This window comes from Melanotaenia boesemani, chromosome 15 (genome assembly GCF_017639745.1).
Source record: "Melanotaenia boesemani isolate fMelBoe1 chromosome 15, fMelBoe1.pri, whole genome shotgun sequence".
NCBI classification, from domain to species: Eukaryota; Metazoa; Chordata; class Actinopteri; order Atheriniformes; family Melanotaeniidae; genus Melanotaenia; species Melanotaenia boesemani.
In genome coordinates, this window is record NC_055696.1 from 13,143,117 (window position 1) to 13,167,561 (window position 24,445).

Consider the following 24,445-nt stretch of genomic DNA (forward strand, 5'->3'; position numbering starts at 1 on the left):
CCCTGCAATATTCTTCTGTTGGTATTAAAGAAGCACTACTCAACACTGGCAGATTTTCTCAGTGAGATGTACCCAACATTAGGTAATTTGTCATCCATCTTGCATCCTACCTGTACTCTGAGCCCTCTCCAGTTAATAGAAGTCAGGCTGATGTAGACTCTTGTCTCATCTCTTTCTCTCTCCCTCATCTCTTTACTTCTCTTTCTCTGATAACATCATCTTCTATTTCTCTAATGAATCAGCTATGGTCAACGTTAGAAAAGGCCAGTCTATTGATATCCAGTTGCTGGTGTGTGACGCAATCTGTAAAATGAAACTCAGCTATAAAGTAGCCCAGCATCCCAGAAGATGAGATTGCGAAATACGGTTTCTCAACTTCTGGACTCTGCTGGGCTCGATGGCTCCAGAAATATTCATAATGAATATCACTGTGGCATCAAAACAAGTCAGAAACTTGTTTTGAGATTGAAGTGCTTCAAGTATTTGCTAGTCACAGATGTATGACTGCCACCTGATTGACAGATATGAGATTCTGGAGCCAGCAGTGGAAATCTCCAAAATCTGGGACCTAACTCCATCTTCCACGATGATAACCCTTTTTCCCTACAGGGTTAAGATCGCACCTCTAGAATTTGGGAGTGGAGAGGTGGGGATGAATTACCTCGATCCAAATGAACACTTGTGGGATCAGTTTGGGCTTGAAAAATTGAATGTCTTTTTTGTGATTGTACTGGTACAGCAGAAGTTGAAATGCCAAGCTGTTATGGCTGCGTATCGATCTTCCAAACACTGAGGTCTTTAACAGTGGAAAATGAGTTACCTGTAAAAGTGGCTAGTATGTGTTTTTTCCTTGTTACTCATCATGCAGAGATACATGATCCTAACAAATAATACCTCATTATAAAAGGTGACTAGTCATGCTTTCCACCAATGCAACACCAAATAGTAAAAGGGGGAAATAATACTAATTTTCTTACTTTTTGTGCCAAGTTTAGCTTGGAAATTATTCCTGGTGAACTGTAAAGTCATGATTTAGGAACTCAAAGCATGCTAAGAGTGGTCCTTCAAAATTGAAATCCTAAATTTGCATCTTCAATTTTTTTTTTTTATATGCAATATGATTTTGCAGAGGCAATGTCATATTGTTTGACCCAATTCAGTTTATTCTCAACTCTTTATTTAAAAAGGAAAAATGCTTGAATCCAAGAAGTAAAAAGTAATTTCAATAATGGTTTTTGAACAAATTAAGTATCTTTTTTTAAAAAAAAAAAAACATTGCAGCTTAGATAGAAGTCTTATGTGACTATACATTTGAATTGTGTTAATAACCCTCATAATAACCTGTCAATTTCATTGAATATTTATATTAAAAAAAAAAAAAAAATTCTACATCATTGAAAACAAATCATTGTTGGAAAAAATGGAGCAAAAATAAAAAAGTGTTGCAAAATATGAGAGGCCAAGTGTTAAGAAAAGGCAGATGGCGGGGGGAGTGTCATAATGCGGAAACCATCAGCTCCAAGGAGCAGACAAAACCATTGTTAATGCAAAAGAAAATGAAAATTTATTTAAACCCAGCTGGCAGGGTGGAGGTAGTCACTGCATGGTTTGGTTCTGCCAGGAAGGAGAGTCAGAGTTAAATTAAGCCAATGCAAAAAAGCCACGAGAGTCAGAACTTTGAATAATAATGAACCAGTCCTACTTAGTCTTACCAGATCCAGGACAGAAGGATGAACGGCCAACTGGCAGGTAAAAAGCGAATGGTCTCCATCCAGGAAATAGTGGCAGGCAGGGCAGATGAAGGGTAGGCCAAAGCAGGCGTAAACTGAGTAGTCTCAGGCTGAGTAGGAGAAAAGATGATCTAGCAAGGAACTGCTGCAGCCTGCAGCTTGATATACCCAGCCTCCTAATTACCAGATGCATGTTAGGTGTGTGACAGAGCATCCAAACAGGCCCATACTCCACCTGCAGCTGAAAGCAATTAATCTGAAAGACTCAATGCAAAACAGTTCCCAGCTCTGCCAACCACCCATGACAGGAAGAAGTCATAGATCAAACAAGTGCAAAAAGTCCAGAAACAACTATACCTTCCCTATTTGAGGTAATTTCAAACAAATTGTGGTGAAGATGGAGGACTATCCTGTAATGTGACAAACATTTTGAGAATTTAGACGTAACAAAGTTTAGAAAACCCCAGACATTTTGTCCTTTGGACTTAAACCATTTGGCTTGTTAGTACACACCTCTGATGCTGTAGGAGTGTATTGGTGCACATACAGTGAGTAATTTACATACTATGAATACACCACTAATGGTAAATTATGTTTATTGTTTGGGGGCAACATGTGCTACCACGCTGTTGACAACTTCTTCATCGAAGGCTCTACTTATTCCAGCATGACAATTGTCTGCCTGCAGGGCAGACCTGACATCCAAGGCAAGAATAGGATTACATTTCATTTTCCAAAATCTAGCATATGTAAGCGTTTGTGACCTAAGTTCACAAGCACAGTATGTGGAATGTTGTTGAAAGAAGAAGGGGTGCAAAATCACTTACTTTCTGTCTTTAATATTTTGCACAGCAACACAATTCTTGTGCAATTGTTAAGAATTTTTTAAAATAAATTTTATTTATTAAGCACTTTTCATGCAAAAAGCAGCACTAAGTGCTTTACATAATAAAAAGAGCTAATTTTGCCATTTGAAAACACCAGCCTTCATACACCTAAGTATTAAACAACTATTTGAAAGCACACACCTGATCCTCTCTCACACACACTCATACACACAAAGCCATTAACCTTTGGCTCTTAACAGTTTCACCCTTGTTTTCCCTCACTCTCTGTTGCAGGTTGTGCAGTGATGTGTGGGCTGGCTGCATTGTGTCTCCTGCTTCTGCAAACTGGAGCTGTTGGTTTCAGTATATTAGCTGGAGAGTCTTTTAATCATCAACAGATCACTGAGAGAGCAATCTTAAATGTCACAGTACAGACGTGCCATGCTCTGGCATTGGCTGAAGGCAAAACATTTATATTTCCTGTAAGAATTCAGTTTGCTACACACACACACCTACACAGCCTTCTGTACAACAGCATTAAAATGATGTAATATGCATTTCAGTTGTGATATAAGTCTGTGTGTCTGTGTTTGTAGCCTCAGCCTTTTACTGCTGATTCAGTTGCTGCTGCATGTGAAGCATCACAATCATCCAAGAGCTTCCACAGGTCTATCTTTCTGATCAAAACTATGAACTGGAAAACCGACATACAAAATATCCTTGACCCAAGTTATCACTTTGATGGAGAAACATTTACAGATGGAAGGAAGCTCATCACAGAAGGATTATCTGTTGTAAAGGCTGCTATCAAGAAACACAGCTTTGTTTCAGCAAAGTCTAACCTGGGCGTAATACTCCACCCCTTACAGGTATCTATTACAGCTTATTCCATTTAAATCTGCAGTTTCTTTTCTGATGATGACAGATTTGTCTTTCAGAATCAATGAAATACAAAAGTATTTAATGTACATGTTATTTTAAAAAGTGTCAGTGACAAAATGTACTTATTAAAGGAGTAAAAGTAGATTTTTAGTCAGCTGAGAGTATGTATAAAAGAAAATTTTAATGTTTTTCTTTTACTTTTTTTCTTTAAACCACAAGGATTTTTACAGTCACAGTAACTGGGTGGAAATTGGAAACAATCTTCCAAACTCCAATCTGATCAGAGCCGACACGAGCATTGGAAACATAGCTGGTAAAAGAAGAATACTGTTTATTTGAGGGTTGTGTTTGGCAAAAGTATCTCAGTAACCTGTCTGAAGATATTTTTTGTTCTCTGTGTATATCCATTGCTTTTGCTGATCATATGCTAAACTGCAGTGTATGTGCTGGCACTAACACTGAGTGACTGTAGAGTTTAATGTTCAATCTGCAGCTAAAAGCAGACCAACGTGCCGCAATTGTGATGGAAATGACTGCAGGGACAACATTTTGGAGGATATTCTACAAGAAAAGATACTGACTTCAGGATATTTTGGATTTTTTTTCTACAAACCCACAGGTAAACATCTCCATATCAATTGTCTTATTCTTCAGTGCAAAGTCATTGACAAGAATTTTATTTTTGGCAAAGGTTGGTCATTGAAGGCCATTTTGACACTTAAAAACTGTTGGAGACCAGCAGTCCTGATAGTAATCCCTGCTATCAAAACTTCTCCGTGTTATAATGCAGTGCTACTCTGCAGGCATTGCTTAGGATTGTATTCAGTAATGTGACAAAAACTTTTGCCTCTGAGTTTCCCTGATCTCAGTCCATAACAACACCTCTCACAGCTAAGAAATTTGTTGTATGTAGTTATTAAGTTGCATGGTCCTGAGCAGACCTTTGCAGCATTCTGAGTGTTGAATGCTAAAGCTATTCCTCTGCATCTGCAATGGTGCTTTGCTATTTGAAAACATATTAACACAGCATCACATATCCTCTCTTTAGTTAGTGTGAATGAACAATGATGCAAATTACACTAAATTAAAAATGTATTCATCCCAAAGGGAAACTGCAAATTTGGCATAACAAAGCGGCTTTTTTTCATAACTTTATAGATCAAAAATTATTACAGCCATGGAGTAATAGATGCATAATTTTAAAGGTGTTTTGGTGACAAGAGATTGATCTACATCGTATAAGGCAGATTCATTTTATCATTGCTGACAAATGTATCTGTATCCTGCTGTCACAAAGAAAGTATTTTTAAGGGAAAAAAAATGCTTCAAGTTAAATTAAAGTTTTTAAGGCTTGTTAAGATGGTTATGTGACTTTTTTATATGACCTCCCGAGGGGGTCCCCCATAGAGCACAGGGGGTCCCTAGGACTTTTAACATTAGAGCCATTGTAATTAATGTCCATAAATTGCCCTATTTTAAGGGGAAAAAGTAAGGCTGTATATTGTTCATTTAACTTTGGCTTCATCAAAGGACAAGACTCAACCAGGATACATTATTTGGGTGGAGCAGAGGGTCCATGGCATTTAGTATAGGGGGTCCCTGAGAATAAAAAGTTGGGAACCACTGTGCTAAAGGACAAGCCTACAACAAACATATATATATATATATATATATATATGGGATTTGAAGACATTTGTTAATATAGGAGGTAACTACAAAGATTGTATCATCTGGACATAATCCAAAAAGGATTACTGGTTACTGGTTTACTCAGTAAAACAAAAGATCAATTCAGATGGAACCAAGTTAGTTTTTAGATAATTAAACAATATTTTGTAATAGTTTTCATTGTCATGATGACCAGGAAAATGCAGCCATGGAGGTATCCCTGATTCAACAAGTTTGATTGAGCCTAAGGGTGGTATCAACAAAGACACATTCACCTCCAGTCACGGGCATCTCCATCGTCAAGCAGCAAATCTTGCTATAGCTGCAACCACTGAGCTACTGCAGGATGTCCGAGAGGCTGCTGGAGACAAACTATTCCTGCAGTATGAAAACCATTGGGTTTCTTTCAATTAAATTCTCTATATAAAATTTAAGGATAATTAACTTGTTTATAACTATGTTTTTCTCTTTTCATCCCTCAGGATGTTGGGAATCAACAAAGGATCCAGTAAACCCATTTGTTTTGTGCTGGACACAACAGAAAGCATGAGGGATGACATTGTAACTGTGAAGGCCATCACATCCTCTATTATCAACACTAAAGTGGGAACAAATGATGAGCCCTCATCTTACATTATTGTCCCTTTTGGAGATCCAGGTATTTATGTAATTATGTCTAGTTGGATTTTTTCCCCACACTGTCTCAGTTTCCATTAATTTACTCCTTGCCTCCATCATTGGAAACAAATAACTTCATTTTATTTTATTTTATGTTTGCACAATTGTTCATATATTGACTATGAAAAGGAATAAAATAGGAATAAAAACAGAGAAATAATTTTGTCTGTCTTCATCTGTATCCCAGATTTTGGCCCATTGATGAGGACCACAGACCCAGAATTCTTCGAGAATTATATAAATTTACTATCAGCAGATGGTGGAGGCGATTTCCCAGAAATGAGTCTTTCAGGACTTCAGGTGATATAAAGGTTTAGAAACTACTTTAATTTTCTTCATTTTGAAAATTATCTAATGCGAGGAAGCTGAAACTGAAGTATTCTTGACATTTTTTCTTTGTATAGTTGGCTTTAACTGGATCTCCCTCTGATTCTGAGATATTCGTCTTCACTGATGCATCTGCCAAAGACCCACACCTGAAAGACACAGTGATGGCACTTATAGAGCAGACTAACACAGTGGTAAGAGGTACTTTGTTTAAAGCCTCGTTGCCACCAACGGGTATGGGTCGGGATGAGATGGTTAGGGTGCAGATATGGTCAGTAAATGAAATGTAGAGAGGATTGTGGAAACGTAGTGTAGGTAATGTGTGCCAATTACCTAAAAACAACATAAATGACCAAAATCAGTACGCTCATTTAGTCTGTACTTTGACATTGACCTGCATCGAGCTAAAGAATAACAGTATTACAGTTAAGATGTAGTAAGTTATTGATATGATATTTAGATGCTACAAACTAACCTAAATAAATTTGGTCTATGTTCCATATTATATAATCATTTTATTTATTATTTATTTATTTACTTTTTTGTTTTTTGTTTTTGTTTTTGTGGGAAGGGGGGGGGGGGGGTGTTTTTTTGTTTGTTTCACACAAACTCAAATTCCAAATGTCACAGACAAATATGTGATTTGGAAGAACAAACAAACAAAAACCTTCACTCACCCATTCCCCAAATCCCCTGGGTGGGGTTGTGGCTCTTCATCTCAAGCTTGGGTCCTCCACCAAACTGCTGGGAGCTTAAGGGTTCGGCACAGTGTCTAGCTGTTCCTAGGACTGCACTCTTCTTGACTAAGATGTTTGATGTTTCTCCAGGTATCTGTTGGAGCCACTTCTACAGTGTGGGGGACACGGCCCCCAGAGATCACAGTGATCACTACCGCTTTCCTTTGCTTCTTATCTATGATCATAATGTCCGGTTGGTTGGCCACCATCATTTTGTCTGCCTGTATCTAAAAGCCCTACAGTATATAGTAGATCTGGCCTTCGATATTTCTGGTACTCAAAGCTTTCTCCTGTGCTGCGCTTCTGTGCTGTCCTTAAGTCCAGCCCTTTAGCCATTAGATATGTTCATGTCCGCCACTTTAGCTGTCTATCAGTGGTACATTCCATGCAGGAGGTTTACCTCCCATGATGGCTCTTCCAGTCCCTTTTCCTCCAGTTCCATTACTTGAGACATTAAATGCTTCATCCCGGAGGCCATTTTCCTGATCTTTTCATCAACTGACCTTGATGCTCACTAGTCCTCAGCCTCCCTCTTTACACTTAGTGTATAGCCTCTGGACACCAGAGCTGGGTTTCATGTATACATGTGTGTGTGTGTGAGACGTTGAAAGCTTTAAATCACCCCCATCACCAATAAAAGTCAGAGAACCTGGATAAATATTTCCTCATGGCTCAAATCTATGTACTGTATCTATTAAAGGCATTTCTGAAAAGCTAACTTAAAATTTTTGAAAGGAAACTTTTGGTTTTCTTTTTTTTCAGGTGAACTTTTTGATTACTAACCCAGAAAGGTTAAATCATCGTGCAAAGAATGACAACCTTCAACTAGGAGGCAGTCAGCTGGCGAAAGCAGACATCCAGCTGTACGAAGACCTGGCTCAGGCCTCAGGAGGTCAGGTTATTGAAATCACAAAAGTTCAGCTTCTTGAGGCAACCAGCATCATATCAAAGTCATCCAGCTCGTCCCTGGTATTAACGACTGCCATCACTAGTTATTATAAATTATTTATATGTTTTGAAGCTTTTCAGCTGTTAACAATATGTTTAATTTCTTAGGTATCACTTCTGCAAGTGTCCAGGAACCTGGGGACGGCTGAAAATTTCACTTTCATTGTTGATGAGTCAGTGAGTAACCTGACAATATACATTACTGGAAGTTCAGTCAATTTTACGCTCATCAGTCCCTCAGGTAATGTCTTTTATAAACGTGTTGTATTATGTAGTTATTTACCAGTTAGATGTAAACTGACATTTTTCTGAGTTATGATTATGTCTCTAAAATATGCATGTAATTTAATTTGTTCAATTCACCACTATGGACAAAGATAACTAGGTATCATCTGCGTAACAATTAAAATTCACACAGTCTACATAAACAATATAGTCCAAGTAAAACTGAGATGTTTTAGCAAAACATCTCACATCTGGGAACTACCTCATTAAGTCTGCATAAAAGACTCATCATACAAACTAGGATCCTCTAGATAAATAGGACTTAGACCAACAAATTTTGGTTTCTGTAATCTCAATAACTTTTTCCAGTCTGTACAATAGAATATTATGATCAAAATCAGATTTAATGCAGCAAGTAACAACACAAGTTCAATGCCATGAAAAGATTAGTAACATGAGTAACATTCACTGATGCTTCCCCTGTGATATGAAGAGCTTTAAACTTTATATGAAACTTCTAAACAAACATATTCTCTGCATTTTGTCATATCATTGACTGACAATTCTCTCAGCTTTTAAAGAAAGAGGAGGTTGGTTTTAGATTGTGATTATAGGTCTTTAACAAGCCAGAAACCTGGATCTAACTATAATTTTGACTGCAATCTTAAATGTTTGTGGTACAGTGCTTTAAAATAAAAAAATTCTCCTCCCTTTGCAGTTTTCCCTGTTTTGTTGTTTTACAACCTGTAATTTAAATAGAAATGTTTTGGGATTAATGTGGTGTTACGTCATGCCACATTCTGGAAAAGAAAAATCACCTTTAGTTACATACCGTTACTTTATCTGGAAACAGTAATAAGTTTGACTGTGCTGCTGCAACAACTGATAAAAATGTTCTGTTGTTAAATCTTAGTGTAGTTTGATAATTTAAAATGATTTAACGTTTATGGCTCATTTCTGGCTCTTTTTCTGGCTTTGTTTTAGGTGTTCAACATAGCACAGACACAAACGATTCATCAATTGTTACATCCCAGACCATGGGAAACTTCCAGGCTCTGCATCTGAAAACACAGGTGGGAATGTGGAAAATAAACATGGCATCAGCAGATTACTACACCCTGCGGGTTGTAGGTAAGGCCCCCATAATCAAAAGGTTTAATCATCAACCATAAGTTACTTGTTATTAGATGCCTTATTCCTGATTCAACCAAATCACAGACAAAAAGTACTTCAAGACTTCCTTTTTCTCTATGATCTTGAGATAATGTTAACCTGTGTGTCTTTAATATCTGAAAAATACATTAAATTAGGTCTTTAAAATGAATTTAAATTTAATCACTTTTTTGTTTGCTTGCTTGGTTTTGTTGCTGCTTGATTCTTGACCAGAACTTGATGTTGGATAATGAAAGTGTTGCTGATTCATGCCAGACAATTAGTCAGTTTGAACATCTGGAGCCAGATTGTCTTTCAGTAATTTTGTAGATAAATGTATTTAATAGAAGCTGAAAAAAGAAGGCTATTGTGCATCTGGCCTCCTTGGTTCATTGTGTTTCTTTGCAGGTGAGAGTCCAGTCGACTTCCTGTTTGACTTTTTGAAGGAGTCACATGGTCAATTAGGAGGGTTTGATCTTGTAGACAATCGTCCCATAGCTGGTAAAGGAAGCAGAATTTTGTGATTTGTTAAACTGGTCTGACCAATGTAAGCATACTTGAATGAATTTTCTTTTCTCTGAAGGTGGTAATGGTAGCTTAATGGTGACTCTAACTGGGAGTGACACTGCCACAGTGACAGAGGTCACTCTGGTTCAATCATCAGGACAATATTAGTTATGATTAAAAAATTATTATTTATATTTTGAGATTTATATTTAATAATAAATTGGGAAACTTTATTTAAAACCTTAATAGGGTAAAATATTAGTTAGGATTAAAAAATTATTATTTGTATTTTGAGATTTATACTAAATAATAAATTGGGAAATATATTCTGATGTAATGATCTGTTATAAAATTTTACATTTGTTATTCTGGTTAGTTACTTTTACAAATAATTTAACTTAAACTTACAATGAAAGAAATATTTTTTAAAAAAGAGAGAGAGGAGAAGAATGATACAGCTTTACTAAAACTAAAAATTTGTAGGAGGGATTTCCACTATAATGTGGCCATAATGCAGCAACAAGTGGTCTGTCACAACCCCTTTCCTAGCACATATTATTTCTCCATCTTGCAATATAAAATAACCATTTAATTCTTTTTTTTTTTTTTTAAACCTGTCCTGTCCAGCATCATAGCAAGCAAAATGATAATCTGGTTGCTGTATCGTGCTGAACAAATTTGCTCTGCCAAGGGGAGACCTATAGATAAGGCTCCTCTTGATAATCTGAATTATTTATTTATTTATTTATTTACTTTGAATCACTGAATCTATGTAATCTTGCTGGACCTGACCGGAGGGGACAGAAACAGATGGAAAATTGCAAAAAGATGCAAAAGGGAAAGAAGAAAGGAGACAAAAACATCACAGACAGAAGGAAACAACCCTTCAATCCACACCATCACCAGACAAGAAACTGTTACACTTGTACATGAACACACCAGAAAATGTCCTACAACTTTTACAAAAAAAAAAAAAAAAAAACAGAGCTGCTAGGCATTAAGAGTTTTTAAATAATAACCAAATCAAAAAGACATATCATGAAGTAGCATAACAACGACCAGATACTAATTTACAGGAAAAATAAAAAGAAGAATAATCTCTTAGTATATAAACCCACTGGACAACTCAGTGACTGTGTCAGCATGCAGAGCATGAGGAATAAGGAGTGATTAGTGATGAAGGGTGGTGAGTGAGATTGTGCAAATGCGACCACGCCTCTACAGAGGTCAGAGGCAGACCAGGGCAGCCCAGAGACCCGGGCCCTCAGCAGCAGCCCCGAAGCACTAACGTCACACATAACCCACCCACCATGACACCCCAGGCGGACCAGAGGACAGCAAGCCCCAAGACCCCCAAGACAGGCCAGGAGAGGCCGCCCCCCACAACCAGACCGTACAGGGACCGCAGCCAATGAGCATCCACCGAACCCAGAAGGTACCCAACCCCACATGCCTAACAGGGAATGAGAGGATCGGGAGGAGGACAGCGGCAGAGCCCAGACCCACGGCACACCACTCCCAGTCCTCCCCAGGCCCGCCCAGGCACCCCCCTCTCACAAGTGCACTTAACCCCCTGACTAAGGACCAAGTCTTGTCCTCTCATACACCTTGTTGTAACTGGTTATAACTGGTTATAACTGGTTATATGTAACTGGTTATTTTCCATTGTCCTACATTTGGGAGAGAGTCAGATACTTTTAGAAAACAATGATAAAAAAAAAAAAAGTATCTCAAAATTCCACTTATGTCTTCTGGCAGAAATCAAGGTACTAAAATTAGTCTTTGCTGATCCTGGCCATGGTGTTGGCTGTCATGGATGTTGTAGCAGCTTCTCCACCAAATGAGTTGGTCAGTAATGAACTGGCATTAACTACTTTTATCTAAACTTTAAAAGAATCCAATCAAAGCAGCAGAGGAGAAGGTATTTTGACTTTGGGTACCTTTTTGATTTGGATCATGGTCCAAAAATTATGGATTTCTACTCAGCACTAATTGTGCTACTGAACTCTTTACATTACCATGAACAAGCGCAAAAGCACATATATAGCCTACAATACAATAATGAAATGGTAAATAAACATTTATACTTACAAGACAAAAGATATAAAAGAAAAAGATTCAGAGAGGACATGGAGAAGGCGTGGTTAGACTCCCTTAAGCATCAGTTGTCATCCAGCACTGCACCACCAGAGCCAGGGGGAATAGGAGGAGTTAAGAGAGTTGGCCCAGGTTTGCAAGAAAGCCAACCTGAGATATCATTGTTGAAGAGAATTAGGACATTCTTTGAAATAATAGGAGCTGAATTATATAAGAGGATCAACTTAAAAGTATGGTTTTCAGTCATTCTCTGCAGAGGACTCCATAAACTCTTCTGCACTGGAGCTCTGATCATCTACAAATCTGAATCTGATGCATGCTTTGAAGAAATTTGGCCATTTTTTAATCTGATTATTTCTTTGAAGAAGCTCTTTGATAAAGGTATTGATGTAGGAGTCAAGTTTCTATTTGGTCATAACCTGGATTTTTTATCTAACACTGTGACCTACCAGCTGGATAACGCTCCCCAGTATCAATGAATGCAGACAGGCCTCAGTGAGTAGCAGCACACAGTAGTCCTGGAAAGGAAATGTTAAGATTAGCTGTTTTTTAAAGGCTGAATCTTTAAATTAACCTTCACAATGAGTAAAGTAAACTTCATCTAAAAAATCCTTTGAAATGACATTTCTCAGTGTGATGTATAAAACAAACTTTAGTTTGATAAGCAGCTTTGCAGGTGTGAAATCCATGTGGCCAAAAAGTCAACTCTCATTTCTCCCACAAATCCAGATAAGTATCCTTCCTTGCGGTATTTGCAGATTGCAGCTTACAGTGATGGTTGCTGAAAACTCGAAGGAATTTCTTAAGAACTAAATGCATTTTAAAAGAATCAACAGAATCTGATTCTCTCAGAGAGAGAGGCAGCGCATTCCACTGTTTGGGTGCAACTGCCTGAAAGGATCAATCTCCTCTGGTCCTGAAGCAAGTACGTGGAACTGGTGATCTTTTCTTCCTTCCTTCCTTCCTTCCTTCCTTCCTTCCTTCCTTCCTACCTACCAGTGTTTCATTGTAAAGTCTTATCTTCATTTAAAAATTCAAAAAATTTGGAGGAAACACAAAGAAGCCTATCAGTCATGGTTTAAACATAGGTATTACAAATATCCTGTCAGCTGAGCTTTGTCTTCAAAAGAGGTTGAAAAACAAGAAACAAGGAAGTGACCGTGAAGCAGTCATTGTCTGGCAGCCGTGTCCTCATCTTGATCATGAAGTGCTCTGCACTGCAGCAAAAACCTTGGACTAAATTAGCTAAATAATTCCATCTGCAATTACATGTTTTATTGGTCTGAGAAGTGTGTCTCAGTTTAATCTAGAACTCTTGCTAGTCTGATATTTAAAGAGGTTGGGATGCTATGCCCACACAGACTTTCTCTCTGTCCATCCATCCATCCATCCATCCATCTGGGCCAGCCATCCATTTTCTGTACAGCTTTGTCCAGTTCAGGTTTCCGGAGAAACTGGAGCCTTTCCCAGCAATTAACAGGCGAGAAGCAGGGTAGACCCTGGACAGGTCTCCAGTCCATTGCAGGGCCAACACAGAGAGACAAACAACCATTCATTCAAAATTATTTATTTACTCTTTAAAAAAAAGATTTGTACATAAATTGGTAGGTTTTTTATATCTATGTAGGTGTTAAATACAAATTTAATATTACAGTAAAGGTTTTTCAAACACTGATGCTGAACAAAACAAATCTACATTTTAACTAAACAAATATGTGCCAAAACTAAATATTTGAAAATGAGCTAGAAATGTAAAAGTGAAAACAAAAGTGAAAGTTGGGGGTTTAGCATTATTATAAAACAACAGGTAGAGCAAGCCCAGCAAGTTCACCCAGTACTGGTTTGTTATAAAGCCGGTAATGGCATAATAACCCCAAAGTCAGCTGGAACGCAGTCAGGTTAGTAGTTTTTCCTTTTATCTCTTGAGAATTATTTGATATGCAAAGTTCTGGTTAAACAAGAAGTCAAATGGCTCAAAAACCATTTCTGCATTTCCAAGTTAAATACTTTGTGACATTTGTAAAACTTTCTCTGACGTACAAGAAAAGAAAAAGGAAATTAAACGGAACACTAAAAATTGCTTATTGAAATTGTTTACAGAAAATTAGGAGCTAAGATTTGTGCCCATCACAAATATGCAGCATAAAGTATTTTGTAGAGCTGATTCTCACTCTGTAAGAGATAAATATGTCCCTGCATTATTATGTTTGTGTTTTCACAGTCTGTGATGTGCAACACTGCTGGTATTATCACATATAATCGATTTCTGACAAGTAAGTGAACCGATTATTAACTACTAGTCATCCTCTGCTTTGTTTCTCTTGTCCTTTTTAACGTGTATCTTTCTTAGCTAAAGCAAAAATAAAAATGCAAAGGAAAAACAACTAATTTCTACAAAGTCAAATCTGAGTGAGATTTAGTACAGAATGATACAGATAATCTGTGTGATAAGGGAAAATAATTAAAATACCAGTGTTTCATTCTCCTCAGACTTCGATGAAAATGTCTACAGGATTGTTTGTTCTGTGTCTCTTGATCCTGCAAACTGGAGTTCATGGTTTTGGGATATTACCAGTTTTGCTGAATGATAATACTCTGAATCATCCGGAAATTACAAAGCAAGCTATTTTGAATGCTACTGTGCAGACATGTTGGACTCTGGCCCAAGCTGAAGGGACAAACTTCAATTTTCCTGTATGAATGAACTTTATTAAACATATTTAATTAGAAATAAATACACTTTTTTCAGTACTGTTAACAAAGTTTGACTTTCCTTATACAGCCTTTCACTGTAGATGCTGTTGCGGCAGCCTGCAGTGCACCACAGTCATCCAAGACTTTCCTGCAAGCCATTAGATCCATACAGTGGAAAAACATACAAGTAGACATCCGCTATGCTCTTAACGCAAGCTTCCACTTTGACGAGGAGATGTTTGTTCAAGGAAAAAGAATCATTACAGAGGGAATAATAGCTGTCAAAGCGAGCAATGGACAAGAAAATTATGAGACAGCAAGGCAGAAACTAGGAGAGATTCTACATCCTTTACAGGTATGTAACCTAATTTTAAAACCTTCAAATAGACAAATTCATGGACATATTATAAACTGACTTCTTCCTGCATTGCTATGTGCAGGATTTCTACAGTCACAGCAACTGGGTGGAGCTGGGGAACACACTCCCAAATTCCAACCTGATCCGAGCAGATACCAGCATAGGTAACATCGCAGGTAAGGACATGGTACAATGTAATGTTTTGCAAACACTGTACTGATAAGAAATGCTGTTTTGACTACATTGGGGAAATCTTTAAAAGATAAAGAGTTGGCTTACTTTCTCTCAGATAAAAGCAGAGCTACATGTCGCAGCTGTGATGGAAACGACTGCAAGAATAATATTCTGGAGGACATCATATCAGAGAAAATCCTGACCTCTGGGTACTTTGGGATCTTTCCTTTCATTTCAACCAAACCAAAAGGTAATTATACATTAATTCACACAGAGCAGCTTTTATATTCACATGATCCTTAAAACTTTGTATGATCATGATAAAGACTTTTGCTTGAGGTTTGTCAGAGATATCTAGTCTCTGCTGTGAGATTTGAATATGATGGTCCAGAAGTAGACATTTATTAAGTGTATGTACTGTACAAGTGTAGAGTATTGCATTCACTATTTTTGATAAGATAACAATTCTTCAATAGCAAATTCAATACAGTTGTGTAAAAAGAAAAGTTCTAATTAAGATTTTATGTATTGGGACATAATAATAGATGATATGCATGGGCTCAATATTAAGTCAGAAAGATTTTGTAGTTGTAAAAATGTTTGCAAATAATTTCAGAGGTTGCATCTGTAAATAAAGCTTGTCACCCTGTAAAAACAATCTGCCTGAAAAATTCAAGATTGAAAATGTGCAGAAAATAATTTGCATGGTTGTAAAAGAGACTTATATTTGCGAAAACCCTGTTTAGAGATGCAAAGCACAAAACTGGGTGTGAGACATGAAAATTCCGGTTGCGAATTCTGGCCATATCTTTACACTTCTATCTGATTGGATGGTGACAAATCAAACTGTCCATCCATCCAATCACAGAGCAGACAGCTTCTCGTCCTTCTGCACACAAAGGAGATGTGTTGTTTCGAACTTTTGTGCGATACTTTCCTGCTGTGGAGAGGAGGCGCCATTTTTTTTATTTAACTCGGGCTGTGTCAGAATGTGCACCCTATTCCCTACATAATGCCCTATATAGGGGTCACGTCAGTTTGTAGGAGTGTCCGAATGTCCAGAGAGAAAAAAGTAGGGCACTCAAAATTACCCACAATGCATCTTGAAAAGTAGTGAGCATCGATGGTCACTAGACGGGTTAATATAGACCACAATGCAGAAGCACAACATGGTGCAAGGAGGCAAAAAAATCGAGCAGCGCAAAATTGCCTATAAGCAAGCAAAGAAAGAATAAAATACAACATAAGGAATGAAAATAAAAATATTTGGATTTGGAAACTTTGGATTTGGAATGACATCTTGAGGCGTTGTGGTTGCCATGGTGACAGCTGGTGGTCCCATGGTCTGCGGCGAGGGAAATATAGGCAGCTTTGTGTCCAAATCGCCAAGAGAATGAGTGCATTACGTAGTGTGCTATATAGTGCACCCCTATGTACTGAACGAGGGGTTAGGGAGTAGGGTGGACATTCGGACACAGCCTCTGACCAGGACGCTCAGACAATAGGTCCAAAAAACCATTTTAGGATTAATTGGTCAATTTACCTTCATGACAGCTGTGAGGTGGGGGGGGGGGGAGGGGGGATTTTCTAACTCATCAGTTTGGATGTTATTTAATCTTGAAATTCGACATAATTAGGGGCGTGTCCTTTTGATTGACCAATATCCAATATCCACGGCAAGAGGGGAGAGTGCAGCACAACTACGGTTTTTAGCTAGCTAACAGCACACCTTACCTTTAGCCCGCCTACCTCCGTTAGCTGGTTAGCTACCATTAGCTCCAAGTTAGCTTGGTTAGCTCTTAGCTACAGGCAGCTCAGAGTTTGATGGGTGTCAGGTATTCACCCCCCCCCCCCCCCCCCCCCCCCCCCCCCCCCCCCCCCCCCCCCTTACAGTCCCCCTCTCAGCTCCACCTCTTTGCCCATTTTTGGATTTTCCTGGAATGATGATGTGTGACGCTGCCAAGAGGACAACGATGGGAACCACCCAATCAACTTCAATTCAGTTCTTCAGAAACCTCTGGGTGACATCACGGAGGCTCCATCCATCTTTTATATACAGTCTATGGTTGATACTTTACTCCCCTTTAAAAAAAAAAAAAAGAGTCTGCAGGGGTGCAGGAAGTTGGAAAGCTGTCTGCTCTCTGATTGGATGGTTTGATTTGTCACCATCCAGTCAGATAGAAGTGTAAAGATATGGACATATAACTTCAGAGTCTTTTTTGCTTTGCATCTGTGAACAGGGTTTTTGCAAAATAACTTTATTTTTATTTTTACAAATACAATCATTTTTTACAACCATGCAAACCCTTTTCTGCACATTTCTCAAATTTGAATTTTGGCTTGTTTTTACAGGACGACAAGCTCGATTTACAAATGCAAACTCAGATGAAAAATATTTGCAAACATTCATTTACAACTGCAAAATCTTTCTGACTTAATATTGAGGCCATAGACATGACATGGGCCTAAAAGTAAATAAATACAGGCTCAGATAAATAAACACTAAGCTATAGAAGTTTCATTTAAAACACTAATTACACCTGATGATTCACTAGCAGCAGCTGGGATAGACTTCATGACATACTGTTTTTCAAACACTGCTTTTGCTTTTTGACTTAGTTTTTGTCTAACTAATTACATGCTGTTACATGACACGTGTTGCTCATATTAAGCTGTATTCACCTAATTTGAAGACCTTGTGAGGAACAAATTGTTTCCTTTTATCATTTTTATATATAATAGCTTCAGGCTGAAAGAGAGGGTAATTTATTTTTTGTTTTATTGTATTTAGTTTTTTAGACTGTACTTTGGTAAATACGATCATTTGTCCCTGTTAATTTGCATTTTTGTGTTCATGTTTAATTCCAAACTTTCCCAAATCTGAATGTTACATTTTCTTTTCTTACTATCAGACTTCTTGTTTACCTTGTCCCTGTTGTGTTTTCTGCCTATGACACTTTTTCCACCTCCTGCTATGGCATACATGAAGATTTTAGTTACACTTACCTTTATTTGCTGCTTTACAGTGAATTCATTATATTGAGCCAGCTCAGGTTACTTCTTCTATTTGTCTCTCTAAGCTAACACAATGCTCAGAATGGGCTCTTAAACCAGTCCTAAAAAGATTACAATAAAATTTTCTCCTAGATTTAAAGAGAGTTTCACACAGCAATCCATAGCAATGAAAGATAATATAGAATCAGTAGAAAACTCCTTAAAACTAAACAGTTTTAGTCAAATACTGATTACTCTTCGTTGTTTACTGAAAAGGGAAGTGCAGTCATGGAGGAATATTCGATCGAACAAGTACGATTGAGCCTAAAGGTGGGATCAACAAAGACTCTTCAGACTCCAGCCATGGACATCTCCACACTCAAGCAGCAAACCTAGCAATAGCTGCAACCAGTCAGCTATTGGAGGACATTCGAAGAGCCGCTGGAGACAGACAATTTCTACAGTATGGAGACTGCATATCAGTTTACCACCATGATGTGTTTTTCTCTTTGAAATCTTTTTTCCATCTCTTTCCACTTCTCAGGATGGTGGGGATCTCTAAAGGTTCCGGCAGGGCTCTTTGTTTTGTCATTGACACCACAAAGAGCATGAGTGATGATATTGAAGTGGTGAAGACCATCACTTCTACCATAATCAACAGCAATAAGGGAAGAGAGCCCTCCGTTTACATTCTTGTACCTTTCAGTGATCCAGGTAGACTCTTTAGCTTCACACAGTTTGTCATGTAAAATCTGCTTTTTATTGATGGTTGATCTGAGAAAAATGAAAAAAAAAAAATCCTCTGCTGCGTATGGCCTTCAGGATTTGGGCCCATGACAAGGACCACAGACTCCACTGTTTTCATGAATATGATTGACTCATTAACAGCAAGTGGTGGAGATGATGAAGCAGAACTGAGTCTTTCAGGACTACAGGTGATGTAATGTTTGGCTATTTCCAGTGCTAGTTAGGCTATAAAGCCTTCTAACTAAAACCATACTTGCTGTTTTCTCATATAGCTGGCTTTAACTAGCGCACCTTTCACTTCTGAAATCTTCCTTATCACGGATGCTCCGGCTAAAGACAAACACTTGAAGAGTACAGTGATTGCACTCATAGAGCGGACCCAAACAGTGGTGAGCAATTCACATTACTGAAGGGCTGCTGGGGGGGATGGATTTTACCAGTATTTAACAAAGAAGTCAAATAAAATCAAGACCTCCTTCATGAGAGACTAGGCCAAGGTTTATTAATAAAAGAAGAAAATAACAATACAATATAGATCAAAAGACTTGAGCTGCCCCTGGTTGTTTTATATATTCCAGGAAAACAAGACATGTGCTGTGATTTATTGAAACATGTGCAAACATAAATGGAAATATAGTAGAAAAAAGGTATATATTTCAGTTTAAATTTGTGATCAGGCTTTACTAAAACAGTGAATGGATCAACTAAAGGGTCAGATGCAAATCTCAGGTCCAGTATCAGGTCTTTGATGAATTTTTATCCTATTTCTAAAGGAAATGATTGAATCATCATTCTTGGAAGATGTTCATTAAATTGGTTAAAGAAGAATTATGGATATAAAAAGCTAAATATTGACAACTTCTTTTAGATCAAGTAATTAAAAACTTCATCATGAGAAAAATTATGCAAATCAGCCTGCAGCTCTTGCAGCGTAATGAGTGGATACACATGGCAAACTGACAGGAAACATGGACCTAACAAGAGGTCTGTGGGTTGTAACATCGGACAGGACAAGAAAACTCCTTCAGGAAGTTAATTCAGTTCACCTTGAGGCAAAAGACGTTGGCTTGCACACAGACAGGTGTTGCTAAAACTTGGAGCAGTATTTGTATTTGAGTTTCTGGATTGCATGCTTTTTGGGCTTTCCGATTTATGCTTTTATTTTCTCTTTCTCTTTCCAGGTAAACTTTATTATCACTGACTCAATAGTGACTAATCGTCGCAGACGGAGTAACAATCTGAAACGGTTCAGAAGGATATCCCCATTGGATGCTCAGCTGTACAGAGACCTGGCTCAGGTGTCAGGAGGTCAGGCCATTGAAGTCACAAAGGCTGAACTTCCTGCTGCCACAAGAATCATAACACAGTCTGCCACCTCCTCGCTGGTAAAGTTGCTACTACTGAGTTCTCTCAGTCTGAAGATCTCAGCTGTTTAGTAAAAGTTTATTGTGATCTTTCAGGTGACTCTACTTCAGGCAGCCAGGAGCCCAGGACAGGTTGACAAGTTCACTTTTATAGTTGATGAAACAATGACAAACATTACAGTTTACATCACTGGCCAATCTGTCACTTTCACACTGGTCAGCCCAGCAGGTAGGCTAACACTGCCTCACAACATGATTTGTGGCATTATAGCCATTTCCTCTTCATCAGTCTGATTTTACATATATTTTGAGTCAAAATAAAAAAAATTGCAATGCTGGTAATCTCCACTTTTAATTAGTGTGACAGTCCACTTAAATTCAAAGAAACTAAATAAAGAGTTGCTTTTGTCATATTTTTAGGGATTTTAAGTCATTACAATCAGCATGTAAGCTAATACATACTATTACTTACTACTATTTTTTACTACTATGCTTGTCATTGATTTTGTTTCTAGGTGTATCTCAGGAAAGCACAGACTCAGCAGGAACCCTGATCACTGCGTCTGAGTCAGTGGGAAATTTTAAGGCTCTGCAGCTTCAGAAACAAGTTGGACAATGGGAAATCAGAGTGGTGTCAACTACCGCTTACACTCTGAGAGTTATAGGTGAGATATTTCATTGATCCTTCTGTTTTCTACCTGAGACTTCAGACTGTAAGACAAGCATTATAAAAGTATACAGATCACGTGGCAGCTGTGTACTTTTACACATTTCTTTCTCTGTGTCCATATTATCATAATTTTGGCTCGAAATGTCCTCTGCTGCGGCTGTGATTCTTCTGAACAAAGAGGTCATGTAATCTGTGATTTTGCCTTTAAGAACTTTGCTTGAGCTAAAAGAAACACCTTCTTTTATTGATAAATTCTGAGACTGTAATCAAAGACAGCGAGCAGCAGTGTAACTTGTAAAAAGCTACTCTGTATGTTAATGTAAGAATTTGAAAACGAGTCCTCAGACTTAATGGAAGCCATTGTAAATATTAAGGTTAGTCTAGTTTACTTTTTCTACTTTATTTTGCAGGTCAGAGTTCTATTGACTTCTTGTTTGACTTCGTGGAGTCATCTCAGGGCCCATTTGCTGGATTTGATGCTCTCGACACACGTCCCAGAGCTGGTAAAGACATCTTTTAAAATATGAATTTGGTCATCTATTAAAACATATTTAAGTCAGACATGATTAATTTTTTTTATTATTATTTATTTAAAGGTGTCAATGGCAGCTTGCTGGTGTCTCTAACGGGGAGCAACTCTTCCACAGTGACAGAAGCTGCTCTGATTGAATTGTCAGGGTCAAATGAGATTCAAGGAGTTGTGGTCCCACAGGGGAGCAGAAACTTCTTAGTCCAGGTTAACATGATACCATCGGTGGAATTTGTGGTTCAAGTCAAAGGAAGACTTTCCAGTTCTTCAAATATCTTACAGAGACAGTCCCCCACTAGCTTTAGAGGTTCTAATCTGACTATTACTGTGAGTATAGCCATCCCAAACATGAATGTGTAGCAAGAACAGCACATCAAACATGACAGCAACCAGAAATGAACTTGTTCCCTTTTTAGGCTGATTCAAACAGCATCCTGGTCCCAGGCACACCTTTTTTGGTGCCCTTTTCTGTGATGACTGGTGGAACAGGCGGGAACTTAACCATTCGAGCAACCAACAACAGAGGTTTTGACTCAGTATATCCAGCCAGCTTATTCTTGGAAAGTGGAAACAGCACTAACGGTACAGTGACCCTCTCAGCACCCCTCAACACCCCATCTGGTACTGATATCATCCTGACCATCGAAGCTGAGGCTCCAGGAGGAGCAGACACAAACTACATTGTGTTGCGCTTCTCCGTTGTTAACCCGGTAATACTACCACAGACAAATTACACATTTAAAATGATTCTTTAGTTGTTTTTTATTCTCTCTGTCATTTTTTCAAATTTATTTAGGAAGAACCATTCAGGTTTGGAGGAAAGGGGAATGGAAAATAGTTACGGCTCTCATAGTAACTTTATCTCATTGTGAATTTCTGTCCATTTTGTTCACCTCGCAGGTGAATGATTTCACTCCTCCAGACTGTCAGCTGCTCAGCCTGAAGTCCAGCTGCACTGAAAACTGCACCCTTTTGATGTGGGAGCTCTCTGTCAGGGTGACTGACGGAGACAAAGGGACAGGTGTCAACAATGTCAGTCTCAAAGAGGGTAATGGTACTCTGATCACCAGTCCGGCTCCTGACAATGAGAATATAACGGTGGTGTCCTATACTGCGTCCTGCTGCGCGCCTGATGTGGAGCTGCTGGTTGTGGATCGGGTGGGTAATATGGGCTCCTGTCTCTACAGTGCCTGGGAAGGTTCATCAGCAGCTCTTTCTGTGTCCACAAGGCTCACTCTGTCACCTTTCTTGTACCTGAGCATTGTGGCATTAGGTTTACTTAAACTTACAGCATTGCAGGACTCCATGTGAAAGTGGCAAAGAATGAAATGTCTACATTTTATATTATACTCTAATTTTAAACTATGTTCATTTAAAGCAAATTATCATCCTCCTTGTAATATAATCTATTGTTCATATGAAATTAACATTTTTATTGTAAGGAGGTGAAAGCGGAGCTGTTGTTTCTATAAGGGAGTTAGTTAGGATGCCACCTGACAACAAGGTGTTGTATCCATTTCATTTAAATCAGGTTTGTTGGAGCAGGGAAACATCTACAACCTGCAGGCCAATGGCCCTCGAGGACCAGTTTAACATCCCTGAGATAGATGGATGAAAAATCTAGCTGTTGCAGGGTTTGAAATTACATGAATCATGCAATTGAATGACCAAATGAATCTATTCTAAACAATTAGAGAAAAATTAAATTACATTAAATTAGATTACTTTACAAAAAGTGTGTAAATGTGATTATTTTTTATGAAGTTTATATATCTATGTGAATCTCTTTTTGACTTGTGGTTGTGGTTCTGATTTTGTTTTTGATGTGATGTCTGTCTCTTTGTTCAGGCTGCAAAATCAATTTATCTCTGGGGACAATAAAGGATTGGAATTGAATTGAATTGAATTAAATTGAATTGAATTGAATTGAATTGAATTGAATTGAACTGAATAAACATAATGTAACACAATTGAAAAAACAGTCAAGCTTCAGACCCTTGCCTCCCCAGTTTAAAACTCTTGCTGTCATGTTGGCCAGGCCATGCTCGTAAAAGAGATAACTGGATCTTAAACATTTGCCTGGTAAAATAAAGACTAAATAAATTACCTAGTTAGTCCATCACAGGGCCAACACAGAGAGACAAATGACCCCTAAAGTGTTGGGAGAACTTCGTAGACCAATTAACCTGACACACATGTCTTTGGACTGTGGGAGGAAGCTGGAGTACCTGGAGATTATGCATGTTCTCTCCATGCAACACGCAAACTCCACACAGAGCTCAAACCCCTAACCCAAAGCAGAGGCTTGAACCTTCATTCTGTGAGCCAGCAGTGCTAACCACCACACCATCGTGTAGCCCGAGTTTGGACATATGAATTCAAATTCTGAGTGTTTAAGTCATTGGATTGGTTCCATCATTAAACTTTCCATTCCCCCTCAAGTGCCAATCAAATCAATATGTTTTTCTAAGTAACTTGAAGCTGCTATGTTTGCAATAAGCAATACTTTTCAGAACCTTGAAATCCTAATTTTCCTAATTTCCTAATAATTTTCCTTTTACATAATCTGACTTTCATGCTTGTAGCCATGCATGGCATTGTTTGTTTGTTTTGGGGTGTTTTTGTTTGTTTTTTGTAGAACATTTGTATAAATTGACAGTAAAAGCAAGTGAAGTAGAAGTGGTGAAAAGTCTCCACTTCATTACAAGTGGGGAGGATTCTTCAGTGTGTCATAAAGTTAAATGAAGTTCAGACAAGCATCAGAGGTCAGACAGGTCCTTTTCTATTTTGTTGTCAGTAACATGAAGGCTACTTTCTATAGTAAGGCAAGCTGTCCAGTACTAACCTAAGAAAAGAGTATTAGAGGTACAACGTGTATCGTGTCTGTGATCCAGGTCAGTTGACACAGAAGCAGTTACTTCCTAAGTAAAAAGGAGGCTGTTTACATCTCACTTTAAGTGACCTTCCAGAAGCTTTATGTACTGTATTGTATTCTTCTTTCCAGAAAGGTTGCTGTGTTTTAATAAATCTTACCTTATATCTCCAGTGATTCCTAACTGAGTGGCATCATGAAAATGTCTATAACAAGTACATGAATAAATCAGTTTAAAGATATTTGTTGTTCTCTTTATGCTCTG

General features: G+C 38.1%; 1 protein-coding gene across 1 annotated transcript; it reads left to right on the forward strand.

Annotated features, from left to right (window-relative positions):
* The first annotated feature begins 1,412 nt into the window (after positions 1 to 1,412).
* LOC121654612 lies at positions 1,413 to 24,422 on the forward strand. The gene is made up of 30 exons (XM_042008828.1): positions 1,413 to 2,101; positions 2,852 to 3,039; positions 3,154 to 3,426; positions 3,659 to 3,752; positions 3,933 to 4,058; positions 5,304 to 5,490; positions 5,590 to 5,765; positions 5,973 to 6,085; positions 6,190 to 6,306; positions 7,612 to 7,818; positions 7,906 to 8,038; positions 9,007 to 9,153; positions 9,583 to 9,675; positions 9,758 to 9,848; positions 12,231 to 12,273; positions 14,269 to 14,472; positions 14,561 to 14,827; positions 14,913 to 15,006; positions 15,120 to 15,254; positions 18,275 to 18,461; positions 18,543 to 18,712; positions 18,821 to 18,933; positions 19,018 to 19,134; positions 19,927 to 20,130; positions 20,206 to 20,338; positions 20,625 to 20,774; positions 21,190 to 21,282; positions 21,376 to 21,635; positions 21,725 to 22,018; positions 22,209 to 24,422. The coding sequence occupies exons 2-30, from the start codon at positions 2,863 to 2,865 to the stop codon at positions 22,617 to 22,619; spliced, it is 4,809 nt and encodes a 1,602-aa protein (XP_041864762.1). The 5' UTR covers positions 1,413 to 2,101; positions 2,852 to 2,862; the 3' UTR covers positions 22,620 to 24,422.
* The last annotated feature ends 23 nt before the right edge of the window (positions 24,423 to 24,445 follow it).